The sequence below is a fragment of the Lissotriton vulgaris genome, chromosome 12 (genome assembly GCF_964263255.1).
Source record: "Lissotriton vulgaris chromosome 12, aLisVul1.2, whole genome shotgun sequence".
NCBI classification, from domain to species: domain Eukaryota; kingdom Metazoa; phylum Chordata; class Amphibia; order Caudata; family Salamandridae; genus Lissotriton; species Lissotriton vulgaris.
The window spans coordinates 127,027,236-127,040,454 of record NC_141700.1 but is presented as its reverse complement, the minus strand read 5'-3'; the positions used below and the strand labels follow the sequence as shown (position 1 = coordinate 127,040,454).

The following is a 13,219-nucleotide window of genomic DNA, read 5'->3' as shown; positions in this document are numbered from 1 at the left end:
TTTTGCATCTCTAGCCAAGAAATATCACCACAGCGAATCACACTGTGTCAAAAAGCGAAATGGCCCGTTATCTGGTGTCATCATGCATGTGCGTGTTGTTTCTGCTGCAGCCTTCAGCACCATCACCTGCCCGGCTTGTTTGCAAAAGCAGGCTCTCCGCTGAAGTCGACTGCAGTGGTGAAAAAGCTCTAAAACCACAAACAAACAATGACATCAAAACGAGGCTGGCCAGGTATTCAAACAGCTGCGACGGTACCTGCTAATAGACGGTTTACTTTTCGTCAACATCATGCTCGGCTTCACAGTAGCCCGCCCGTGGGCGCGCGCGCGCTCATGATTCCGCCATTTGTTTCCAATGGACCCGAGAGACTTTGGTATGACTGACGGACAAAGTATATAATCAGCGCGCGCTTGATGTTTTTCGATAACATGCCATCCGTGGAGGTTTAATGAAAGATATGAGCGTCGACTGCAGGTGGCTCTCACTGGGAGGTCTGCGGCAGGGCCCGCCCCACCCCCTCCCACGCATCACTCACTCCATGAACACGGGATGGCAAGACGCAGACGAGAACATATGACTGTCCGTGTCTTTTGAAGAAAAATTATACCCCAAGAACCCGGCTGTCATACACCGGAGCTAAGGAGCAGAGAGAGAAATACACCCCGGCTATCCTGTTGCCTGCACACGACTGTGAAATGTGTGTTCACGTGGGTGCTACCGAGGACCTGGGTAAGAAGGTCTGGGAAATACTGCACCTCAGACCCCACTAGCATTGTCTGAGCCTCATCAGTGAGGTGCAGCTTGACTCCAGGGCACAAGTATTTTTTAAATGTATGTATTTATTGAGCAATAATAACTGCCCATTTCCAATACCCTGATAATATTATGTGCATCGTGTCCCTAGCGAAGCGACCCCCACCATAACGCTATCACTTAAAAGATAAAGTAAAAGAAGGGCTGCCTTACAAGGGGGGAAGGGTAGGGAGCAAACTGGAACAAGTCAGGTCCCGGGCCGTGCTGTGATTGGCTGACGTCACGGGGGTGTCCCGGGCCGGCAGCCAATCACAGCGCGGCCCGGGAAATGACGTCACTGGGGTGTCCCGGGCCGGCAGCCAGCGCGGCCCGGGACACACGGCAACAAGGGGCGGGGCTTCAAAAAGACCCAGACACGCCCCCGAATCGCGTTTTCTCTGGAAAGCGTGATTGACGGCCAATCTCTTCCAATGGCTAGCCTCCATTTATGGAGCTAGCCAATGGAAGAAGGGGAGTGTTCAAGTCCCCCATAGTGTAAACAAAAGTTTTCGATCTGGGTGGGGCACTGCGTGCCCTCGCCAGGTCGAAACCTAAAAACACTGACATGGTCAACACTTTTGTTTTCACTTCCAACTATGCTGCACAGGAGCTGTGTTGCTCTGCAACATGGCTAAAAACACATTGATAAAGTCAAATAGCTCTCGCTGGACGCGGCGAGCAACAACCCATGGGGCAAGCAAGAACACAGGGGGTGGGAAGGGGGAACAGAGCAAGCCTAAACCAGGGAGCAGGGAAGGTGAAGTAACAACAGTAGACAAAGAAAGGCACATGAGGGGCGATGGGGGAACAAGCAACCATAAAGACAACGACGGGGAGAGGGGAAAGAAGACTGAAGAAATTCTCACAAGCAGCGCATGCGCTGTTTCAGAAGAGGCATGTTTTTTTTGTTTGTTTTAAATACATCAATCCCAGCGCCAGGACAGCAAAAGAAGCAATCATTACTTGGTCCATGACCCATGGAAGTGAGTAGTAAGTGAAGAGAAAGTGAAACCAGCATGCGCTGACCAATCGGGGGCCAGCAAATAAAAGTAACAATAAAGCCTATGAATGGTAATCAATGGGCTGGCTCCAAGCCCATACAAGTTCCCCAAATGTCTTACAAGCAACAAAACGTGCTGCCTCAGGCAAGGCCTAAAAAGCAGGGACAAAGCCAAAAGGCTGGAAGCCAAAGCCAGACCATGTGGCTTTACCAATGCCTTTTTTCATTCACATACAACTGATGCTCTAATTTCCTTCCCTGTTGAAAGAACTTTAATGCTTGGTCCCAAGCTCTCACGAGAAGGCAATTCTTTTTGGGTGAAAAGGTGAGTTTTCTGCAAATCAGAAGTGTCCAATCTAAACTGGAACTTGGTAACAGACTCTGCACTGCAGTCCTGAATCCTTCCCAAGTCCAGTGTCGCTGGCAGACAACCTTATGGTACCTCTATTTCAAGTCATCCTCCAACCTTACAGGCGACATATGGATTGAACCAATATTTGGGTGTTTACCTAATACACCAATAGCTTTTCGGTCATTGTGAACCACCAGGCAGCAATACCAAGTGTTTTGTTGCTAGATACATTTGGGAGGCAATGTGGTACAAGAGAAAGTGAGTAGAGTTGTGTAAGGTCATTGTGGTTGCTTCAATCCTGTTCTGTATAAGAAAAACTGTGATGAAAGTTTAAGTAATGGGTGGGATATGACACACGACTCACAACACCAGCCAATCACTCAAGCAACACATGACTTGTGAAGAGTCTGATGACACAGGGCAGTACCATGATCATAAGTCATGTGCCAACCTTGCATGGTACGCGCAAAAAAACAAAACAAATAAAATCTGCACACATCCCCATGACACAAGCACTTGCGAAAATGGTAATACACCATTATCCAACCTCCCCTGGAAAGATACCATGCCACAAATGGACTGCATCAACTAACTAACCACCAGCCTTACTGGGTGGACATGGACTGTACCAACATAAAAAGCGTCATTTAAAGTACAATGTCGCTACCTACAAACCAAGATACCCAGAGAATCACACATACTTCACAAGCAGCCATATTAAATTAAGTAAAGTTATATAAAAACATATTCGTGGCATCTTCTGATCCATCCGGGAAGCGGAGTGAAATCTATACACAAAAGAAAACAAGCTCTACCACGAAGTGGCCGCACGCCAATCAAAGTGTGCTATAAGAGATCCTATTGGAGGACGGGAGGCAATTTTATTCCACGTTTCAATTACACTGTTTACAGATACATAGCAAACAACTCCAATAGCAGGCTAAGTGAACTATATGCGGAAAGATGTGGGGAACATCCGGTGAAATGGTCACAGGAAATATATATTTCCCCCATGAAAATCACACCACTCTGCTCTGCTACAGCCTTTCATCTAGAAATGTTATCTAGAAATGTCATCACATAATCACCATTTTTCTTAAAAGAATGTTCGTTTTTAGGCCTGAATTGTTTGAAGCAGGAGTTCAGACTAATATTACATCCCAGGGTAGTGTCACTTTAAATTGACTTTTATCAGACAAAACTATCTCAGGAGGCGCATACATTTGAGTCACTGCCAGCTTCTGGTTTATTTCCTGGATTTATATTGATCTCAAAAATAAAAATAGCAAGATTCTATGAAAAAAGGCTTGGCTGAATTAATCGAATTTTTAGGACTGTAAAATGTAAGCAGTTGGGCAACTTCAGCCATTTATTACAGCGTCTTTCGCCCAACAACACATAGCATGCTGAAACCAGTAGGGGCCAATCTTATAAGAAGAAAAGTGAACCGACAAGGCATGGTCTTGCTGGCTGAAAATACCAGAACTAAGGAAAGCACATCAGACATGGGTCCACTTAAAATCTAAGCAGTGTGTAGGAAAATGAAATGTCAAACTGTCAACAACCACAGACGTGATTTGCCCTGTTGGTGCTAGTTTGGGAGAGTGAAAGAAAAGGTGCTTTTACGGTGGATCAATAACAGTTTCAATGACAGTAGACAAGGCTTCCCAGGCCAATCCAGGCTGTCATTTCCCTGTAGCAGGTAGCCTTCCAAGCCCTAGTCGGTTTACAGCTGACTCCTTACATTTATGTAACTCAGAATCCCACTAGCCTGGGGAACATATCGTGCACAGCCTCGAAAGGGGGTTAGATCAAATGTACCCACACGGCACTACTGCGTGTGCCTCAATGTGGAAATATTTAACATCTCCGGGGGTGGGATGGTGGGCAGGAGGATTGCAGGGCTGCTCTTCTCCGTGAAGAGGGAAGTCTCCCTCGTGGGAGCCAGTAACTAGTGGTGACTCAATAATGGAAGAAATTTCCTTCTCGGATTTCCAGCATTGGCTCACCCCGGGCAGAAAGGGAATACTGCACAACTATGCCCACTGTGTAGCACTTACACTAAAAGAAACCTGGGCGCCTGTAGCTAGCGGGCTATTGTGTGCTCTGTATGTTTTTGTGTTGTTTTCATAGTTCAATATAGTGTTCTTTTCTCTACTAGCTGATGATTTTGGTTTGTTTTTAGAGTTGTTTTCCTTGTGCCCCACACTTAAATAGGGTTGGAAGCAGAGTTCGTGTGTTTTCGAGATCTATGCATAAGTAGCTCTTATGGTCTAGGGTTTTACCTCGCATTCTGCGATTTGCTGTCCTGTTTATCCCATTAGAAAACGAGGAATACAAGTTTCGAAATGCAAAGATAAATCGAGGAAAGGATCTGCTACGCATACAGGGGCTCGGAAAACGTGAGCCAAGTGGAAACCGATAAGAAATGTACATGGGTTAATAAAAAAACAAAATTTTCAGTTATTCTGTGACTTTTGTAGTTTGTCACCCAAACTTTGGCTACCAAAATCACACCGGCGATTTGTGTTTTGCTGTCTTGAAGGGCTGGGAGCATGAAGGGAGGAGAAAGAGTATTGGGGGTACAGTGCAAAGAAGGGGTTAACATGGGTAAAGTTTGGGTAAGGCCTGGGGAATTCGGGAGGGGGGTGCAATGCGCAGGGGGGATGCAATGGGTGGGGCGGAGGACCGCAGCGTGGTACTGTGTATAGAGGAGAGATGCAGTGGGAATGGGGGGAGAGTGGAGAGATGGGGTAGAAACGGAGGCAGCATAGCGAGCGCCTGGATGCACACCGGGGGAGTCTAGGCGCTGTCCAAGAACACAGCGCCATCAATGAAGGGAGCAGAGTGCGCAATAGTTCATACAAAGTTCTAGCATCCTGCCCCCCACCCTCCCGCCGGTGGTAGAAAACCTCCCTCACCTATGGTGGAGATGTAGGTGCTGTTGAAGTTGTCCTCCGCGAAGCGGATGATGAGGCAGGTCTTGCCCACCCCGCTGTCCCCGATCAGCAGCAGCTTAAAGAGGTGATCGTACGCCTTCGCCATCTTACAGCGGGGAGAGCGCAGCGCCGAGGGGGAGGCGCTACATGGAAGAGGGGGCGGACACGGGGGAGGAGGGGGGGGGGGCGGCGTGCTAAGCCAGGAGGGGCCCAGGGAAGTGACGCCCCCGGAGGGGAGGACCGCCGTCTGAGGAGGGCAGGACAACCCGCTGAGAGGCCGAGGGAGGCGGAGCCCACTGAGGAGAGCCCCCTCCCCCACGAGGAAGGGACACGGAGGCCAGAGAGGCGACACCCCCTGAGGAGAGGGCCACTCGGCGAGGAGGGGACAGAGAGGCGACACCCCCTGAGGACAGGGCCACAGTCTGAGGAGGGCAGGCCTGAGGCCTACCCGCAGAGAGGCCCAGGGAGGCGGAGCCCACTGAGGAGAGGGCCACCCCACGAGGAGGGGACACGGAGGCCGGAGAGGCGACACCCCCCTGAGGCAGGGGAATAAAATTGGGCCAGGGTCACAAGAGGGATATATAGAGGGAGGGACATGGAAGCCAGCCACCCCCACGAGAACTGACGCCACGGTGACACGCAGGGCCCAACTCTGAAAGACCTGGAGGCGTGAAAGGGGGGGTGGCCTCCTCAGAGAGGAGGAGGGGACAGGAGGGCCCTTGCATGTGAGAGAGCCAAGGTGGGAACAGGGAGGGCCCAGGGCCCAACCCGCAGGAGGCGGGAACAGGAGAGGAGTGCCATCTCCTGAGAGGGTGGAGCAGGCCCTGGGAGAGCCCAACCACAGGGGTGGAGAAGGCCAGAGGAGTGCCATCTCCTGAGAGGGTGGAGCAGGCCCTGGAGGGGCAAACCACAGGGGTGGAGGAGGCCAGAGGAGTGCCATCTGAGAGGGTGGAGCAGGCCATGGGAGGCTAAACTACAGGGGTGGAGGAGGCTAGAGGAGTACCATCTCCAGGATAAGAGAATAACACCAGGAAACAAGCATTGACAATGCTGATAGGTTTGACTTTATTTTATTTTTTATTTGTGCGTTTTTATATAGCGCGGACTTTACCCGAAGGTGTCAGAGCGCTTCACAATAGGAACAGAACTGATACATGAGAACATTACAAGTGAACAAAATACAAAAGCAAACGTTACATTAAATGAAGCAATAATGACAATCGTGAGCCAACAAAATACAAGAGGTAGCAAACGGTGCATTACAGGAGGAAAGAGTGACGTGTGCAGGTTACAAAAGCGTACAAAGTAAACATAGAGGTATAATACTGCAATATATGGAGGGCCCTCAAGCACAAGAACAAACGTTACATACGCAATGGTGGCACTTGTGCAGGTATCGAAAATAAACAGCTGTAAGAGGTAGAAAACAGTGTGTTACAAGAGAAAGTGACGGGTGCATGTTACACACAAGTACCAAACACAGGTAGAAAGATAATACCGCAATAAATGGCCGACTCTCAAACCGCAAGAACACACTGGGAGGACACTTCCATGTACAGTAGATTTTTCTATAATGGAAGGGCTTCCTTCAGCTAATAGAGAGGGCATGGATTACATTTGGAAGTGTCTTTGAAGGAGGAGAACTTTGAGGTTAGTTTTGAAGGCCTGGGAGGAGGTGGTGGTCCGGAGCTGCGGCGGAAGGGAGTTCCAGATTCTCACCGCGTTGCCTGAAAAGGATTGTGCCATCGTTCTTTCCTTCCACTGTGAAGTAAGACCTACAAATCCATGTACGTTAATAACGGCTTCCTGCTTAGCGTTTCCACCCCTAGCCCTCTTGTCATTTGACGTCTAAAGTACATACTTGATGTGACAAACCCAGAATTGTATCCCCAAAAATAAAACAAACTACACGCTATTTGTGGGAATAAACTGTTGCAAGTTTATTCATATACTGTCATGCAGTATAGAACTAAACGCTGACACCCATTCTGAACCTGTTTCAAGCCACTGGGCATCACAGTGATGTTTTATTAGCCATCCGGTGCTATGTATTCCACATTGGAGCTGCGGCCCCATACATTTTAATGGTTGTGCACCTGTGCGACAACGGAGCAAGGTAAGGCCAACCCTAAGCTGTCAGGATACCAACTGTCCCTTGCGAGATGAAGAGGTCGCCGTTGCATTCTTCTTATGTCCCCCTCTGGCCAGACAGTATACATTTTAGCGTCCCCCATCTCCATCGCCCTCTGATGGGTTATTATTCGCTTTTTAGATTAGAATCGCCCAGTAACTCCTCATGCGACGCTCTACAGCGTTTAGCTGCTCTTGGTGGCACTTCTGTTTATGCCTGGTGGTTGGCAAATTCCTGTGCTGCTGGCAATACTGGAAAAGAGGAAGATCAAGGAGGTGAGCCCACCTAAATATACCTGTCAACTTCCTTGGCCGGGCGTGATATCCGCCCATGGTTGGGGGAGGCCAAAGTCGCACTCTGGCTGTGGCTACTTGGCTCTGCCAGGTGGCCACTGAAAAAATACTACCCCCTTGATAGTGAGGAAACACTATGGAGCTGTTCCCTTTAGTGTCCTCCGGCGGGTGACGTGGCCTTCCACCTTGCGTTTCCGCCCCTAACCCTTCTGTCATGTGACATGTCTAAAACACATACTTTCTGTGACAAACCCACGGTTGTTTCCTCAAAAATCAAAAGTTTATTCATATTCTGTTACGCAGTACACCGGTACTGTTAACTTACGGGTGATCAAACATGTGCAACACCGGTTGGGACTAAATGCTACATCTGCCCTGAACCAGTCTAAAGCCACCGGGCATCACAGTGATGCCTTATTAGCCATCCAGTGTTGTGCATTTCTCATTGGGGCTGCAGCCCCATACATTTTAATGGTTGCTGTCCCAGTGTCACCACGGAGCGAGGTAAGGTCAACCCTCAATTGTCACGATACCAACTGTCCCTTGCAATATGAAGGGGCAGCCACTGTGTTCTTCTCATAGCCTCCTATGGCCTGGGGATATACTTTTTAGTAGCCCCATATCCATCTGATGGGGTATTATTCACTTTTGCCTTTAGGATAACCCGCAGGACCCGTCATGGTTCAGTGTGGCCTTCCACGATTCTGAGTCCCCCACCTGTGGAGCTCTGTGGTTCATTTCCAGCACACAAATTATTTCCAGGCCTACCAAATATTCTTCACAAACACTTCTTTTTCCAAGTTTGAGGGGTGCAGCCCATCCTATGTAAAATAGCCGGGCACCCTGTTGCGAAGCAGGCCATGCCTCACAAGGCCGAATCTAGAGTTCCTCGTGAACTTCTGCATTGTAGTGCTAACCCTCCTCCTAGGTGCTGAATGTGACCGAGCTCCCCGCCACTCATCCCTGGGGATCGTTTCGGACCAAATTATGGTGCAGGGATCCAGGCCCATGGCCACTCTAACCCCTGTCACCCTCATATCATGGAGCAATTTCCCCCTCCCAAGTGTGGTAAGGTCATTACCCTCTAATTGCATTACCAGTATGTCAGGCATCTGCTCACCTTTCCTGAGGGTGTGCACTAGTTTGGGTTTCAGCATAGCCCACGTCATGCTGGAGGTACCGATCCATGTCAAATGGGTGTCCGGGCGGCCTCTCTGCTGCGAGTGCCACTGGAAAAGAGGAAGATTAAGATGTCGAGCCCACTTAAATACTCCTGCCAACCCCATGGACCGGACGTAATATAATCCGCCTGGTGTCCGGGGGGCCAAAGTCTTGCGCTGGCCATGGCTACCTTACTCTGCCAGGTGGCCACCGAAGACATACGACTCCCCGGCAGTGAGGAAACACTAAGGGGCTGTCCCCTTTAGTGTCCCCCTGTGGGAGACTTGACCATCTGCCACCAACCTCCTGGACCGCGCCCAGCGCCAGAACCTCTGGCCCCCGCAAACACCACGACTCCCGACTTCGCTACGATGCCAGAACCCTCCGGGCACTAATCACCGGACGAGAACACACCTATTTCCAAGCAGCCCCAAAGCGCACCCATGGACCCTTCTCCTGCCGGAACTGCAGCTTCACCAGCACCAGAGCTGCCAATCCGCCCACCAGGACAGGACTCAACAACCTACGCTGCATACTCCTTAACACCCGCTCCACACGCAAGCACGCAGTCGAACTCTGGGACCTGTTCGACACATCTTCCCTGGACATCGCCTTCCTGACAGAGACCTGGTTGAACGACTCCTCAGCACCTGACATCGCCATAGCCATCCCAGACGGCTACAAGATCACCCGCAAAGACCTAACCAATGGAGTTGGAGGAGGAATCGCCATCGTTCACAAGTCCACCCTCAAGGTCTCTATCAACTCCGACGACACCCTCAACACAGCCGAACACCTGCACTTCCAGATCCATACCGATCCCAATACCACCCTCAGAGGAACTCTGATCTACAGACCCCCCGGACTCCGACCACAGTTCAGCGACTCCATTTCTGACTTCGTCAGCACGCATGCCCTCGCCTCCACAGACATCCTCCTGGGAGACCTGAACTTCCACCTCGAAAACAACAACAACACCAACTCCACCACCCTGATTGACAACCTCGCCAACCTCGGACTCAGACAGCTTGTGACAACGCCCACACGCTCCGCCAGTCACACGCTGGATCCCATCTTCTCCGCAAGTTCCCACGTTTCCTTCAACCACACCTCCGAACTCCACTGGACCGACCATCGCTGCATCCACTTTACCTTCCAAAAACCCACCATGCACCACCACACCCAACTGGTTCACAGCGGACCTCCAGACCTCCAAGCAAAACTGCAGAAAATTGGAGAAGAAATGGCGCCACGATCAGACACCGTAGAACCAAGCAGCCCACAAGAACGCCATGCGCCAACATCATCACCTCATCAGATCCGCCAAAAAGCCCACCTTCAAGGACCGCCTCGACAACAACGCACACAACAGCAAAGAGCTCTTCAACATTGTGAAGGAACTCTCCAACCCCAGCTCCAACACCAACGACATCCCACCATTGCAAGACCTGTGCAACTTCCTTGCCTCCTTCTTCCACCACAAGATTTCAGACATCCATGACAGCTTCGACAACCAGACCACCACTGCAGTCATCGACACCTCAGGCCCCACGGCCACCACCAACAGCACCCCCCTGCACAAATGGACCAACATCAACGACGACAACACCACCAAAATCATGAGCACTATCCACTCCAGCTCCCTGTCAGACCCGTGCCCGCACCACATCTTCAACAAAGCCAGCACCACCATCGCACCCCTCCTCCGCAAGGCCATCAACATCTCCTTCAAGACTGCGACCTTCCCGGAGAGCTGGAAGCACGCCGCAATCAACGCCCTGCTCAAAAAATCCAAGGCAGACCAGAGGGACCTCAAGAACTTCCGGCCCATCTCCCTGCTCCCGTTCCCAGCGAAGGTCATCGAGACTGTCAAAAAACAGCTGACCCACTACCTCGAGGAGAACAACATCCTGGACCCGTCCCAGTCCGGGTTCCGCAGCAACTACAGCACTGAAACGGCCCTCATCGCCGCCACTGATGACATCAGGGCCCTGCAGGACAACAGCGAGACCGCGGCCCTCATCCTCCTAGACCTCTCAGCCGCTTTCGATACGGTCAGCCACCACACCCTACGCACTTGCCTCCACAACGCAGGAATCCGTGGCAAAGCACTGGACTGGACCTCCTCCTTCCTCTCCGACAGAACACAGAGCGTCCGCCTCCCCCTTTCCGATCCGAAGCCTCCAAGATCATCTGTGGCGTACCTCAAGGATCGTCCCTCAGCCCGAACCTGTTCAACATCTACATGGCCCTGCTCGCCCGCATCACCAGACTGCACGACCACAACATCATCACCTATGCTGACGACACACAGCTGATCCTCTCCCTCACCAAAGACCCTCGCACGGCCAAAACCATCCTCCACGAAGGAATGAAAGCCGTCGCAGAATGGATGACGAGCAGCCGTCAGAACCTGAACTCGGTCAAGACAGAGGTCCTCATTTTCGGCCTCACTCCCTCAGCCTGGGACGACTCCTGGTGGCCGACTGCCCTGGGTGCAGCACCAACACACCAACACCCACCGACCATGCACGCAACCTGGGATTCATCCTCGACTCAACACTCTCCATGACCAAGCAAGTCAATGCCATCTCCTCCTCCTGTTTCAACACCCTCGGCATGCTCCGAAAGATCTAGAGGTGGATCCCCACTGACACAAGAAGAACGGTCACCCAGGCTCTCGTCAGCAGCAGGCTGGACTACGGAAACGCCCTCTACGCGGGAGCCCCGGCCAAACTGCTGAAAAGACTACAACGCATACAGAACGCCTTCGCACGCTTGATCCCCAACATTCCTCGCCACAGCCACATCACACTCTACCTGAGAGACCTGCACTGGCTTCCCGTCAACAAGAGGATCACCTTCAAGCTCCTCTCCCACGCACACAAGGCACGCCACAACACCAAACCAACATACCTCAACAGAAGACTCACCTTCTACACCCCAAACCGCCAGCTCCGCACCGCCGACCTTGCCCTCGCCACCATCCCCCGCATCCGAAGAACGACCACCGGCGGCAGATCGTTCTCCTACCTCGCCACCAAGCCCTGGAACACCCTCCCCATTGTCCTACGGCAGACCAAAGACCTTCTGACCTTCAGGAAGCTACTCGAGACCTGGCTGTTCGAGCAGTAGCTGCATTTCCCCCCCCCCCACCCACCCCCAAAGCGCCTTGAGACCCTTACGGGTGAGTAGCACGCTCTATAAATGCCTTGATTGATTGTGCAGATGCCAGAGAAAAACACTATAAATTCTTTAGTTATCTAAGACATTTTAATAGCATTATAATGGCATGTGTTTGCCCTTAAAATTCAAGCTCGGGCAGCTGGATAAATAAACAAAATGGTCACAGTTGTGTGGAGGCCAAGCACTTTTTGTTGAAGCACACAACTTCTGCCCAATCAAAACATGTACTCCTGATTCCCAACATGTGGGCAGATCACAAGCCCCTCTCCTGGTGGTTCTCACACAATTGTCTGGCAACAGCCGCGCTGTCAAGTCAGATCATAACAAAGTCACATCATGAGCACAGCTGCTCAAGAGGATGGGCCCTCCCCCAGAATGAGCCATAGCAAGGGGCTACACCCTGAGGGAGGGTCCCTGAAGGGAAAGGACGAGTGACCATCAGAACCATAAAAGGAATTACCAACTCAGGAAATCCACCGCTCGGGGGAAGAGGAGCCATCATAAGTTTGATGATTTGCTCCTTTAAAAGCCATCCATTTAAAAAATATGGTTAAGAGGTGATATCATGTAGCCAAGGACGCAGGGTTTAATTCCTAAGGTTTTGTTTTACATTAACATCCCAATTTTCTGGGAGTTTTCTATGAATTATTATTTAAATGCATTTTTTTTACTTTAGTGAGATGTCAAATTGCAGCATCAGTGAGATGTCCAATTGCAGTATCTCACGCATACTTATATTTGCAGCGAAAACATGGAAAGTACACGTACCTGATTTGAAAACATATACCAGTATGAAAAAGAGACAAGAGAACACAGGTTTCGATAAATCAAAATGTTATCCTCATGGTCAATTATCTGGAATACATAGGTGCTTGGTTTGTTTAAGTGGACTTTTAAAGACATTGTATAATAGGCCCGCTCTTCTTTCTGTGGGCCTGCTTCCATATTCCATGTGGTAATCCAAGAACGCTTGATTGTGTGTTTTTCTCTTAGCAAATTTAAATATGTAACACAACAATCTGTGCTTCTGAAATTTCTGTTAATTCGTAGGGTGTGCAGTTTCTGCTGTAGAGATGAACAGAAACTACAATTTTCAGCTTTATTGGTTAAACAAGCTGTCCTGCATATGCAGTGCGTTTCAGCTGGCAGCCCGTTTAGAGATCTTAAGCCTGGAGGGATGTGTTTACTCAACTCTGTTTTTGTTACTGTTCTCACAATCTACTTTGCTAATGCTTTGATTAAGTAAGGCTACAGTTTGGTAATCAAGAGAGTAAAGCTAATCCACAATGAAATGTTGAAATAACTAGGATACTGCTGGCTTCATAGGACCCTACTCTGAGAACAGGTATTTATGATAGTCTAGC

The 13,219-nt window shown here is 50.2% G+C and overlaps 1 protein-coding gene across 1 annotated transcript in view; it reads right to left on the bottom strand.

Moving 5' to 3' along the window:
• The window catches only part of RAB13 (RAB13, member RAS oncogene family), a 78,950-nt gene extending 73,555 nt beyond the window's left edge, over window positions 1-5,395 (bottom strand). Inside the window, exon 1 of the mRNA XM_086947535.1 lies at window positions 5,067-5,395. Within this exon, the coding sequence (XP_086803661.1) occupies window positions 5,067-5,190 (124 nt within the window). The 5' untranslated portion in view covers window positions 5,191-5,395. The remainder of the gene's footprint in view (window positions 1-5,066) is intronic.
• Window positions 5,396-13,219: the final 7,824 nt, after the last annotated feature.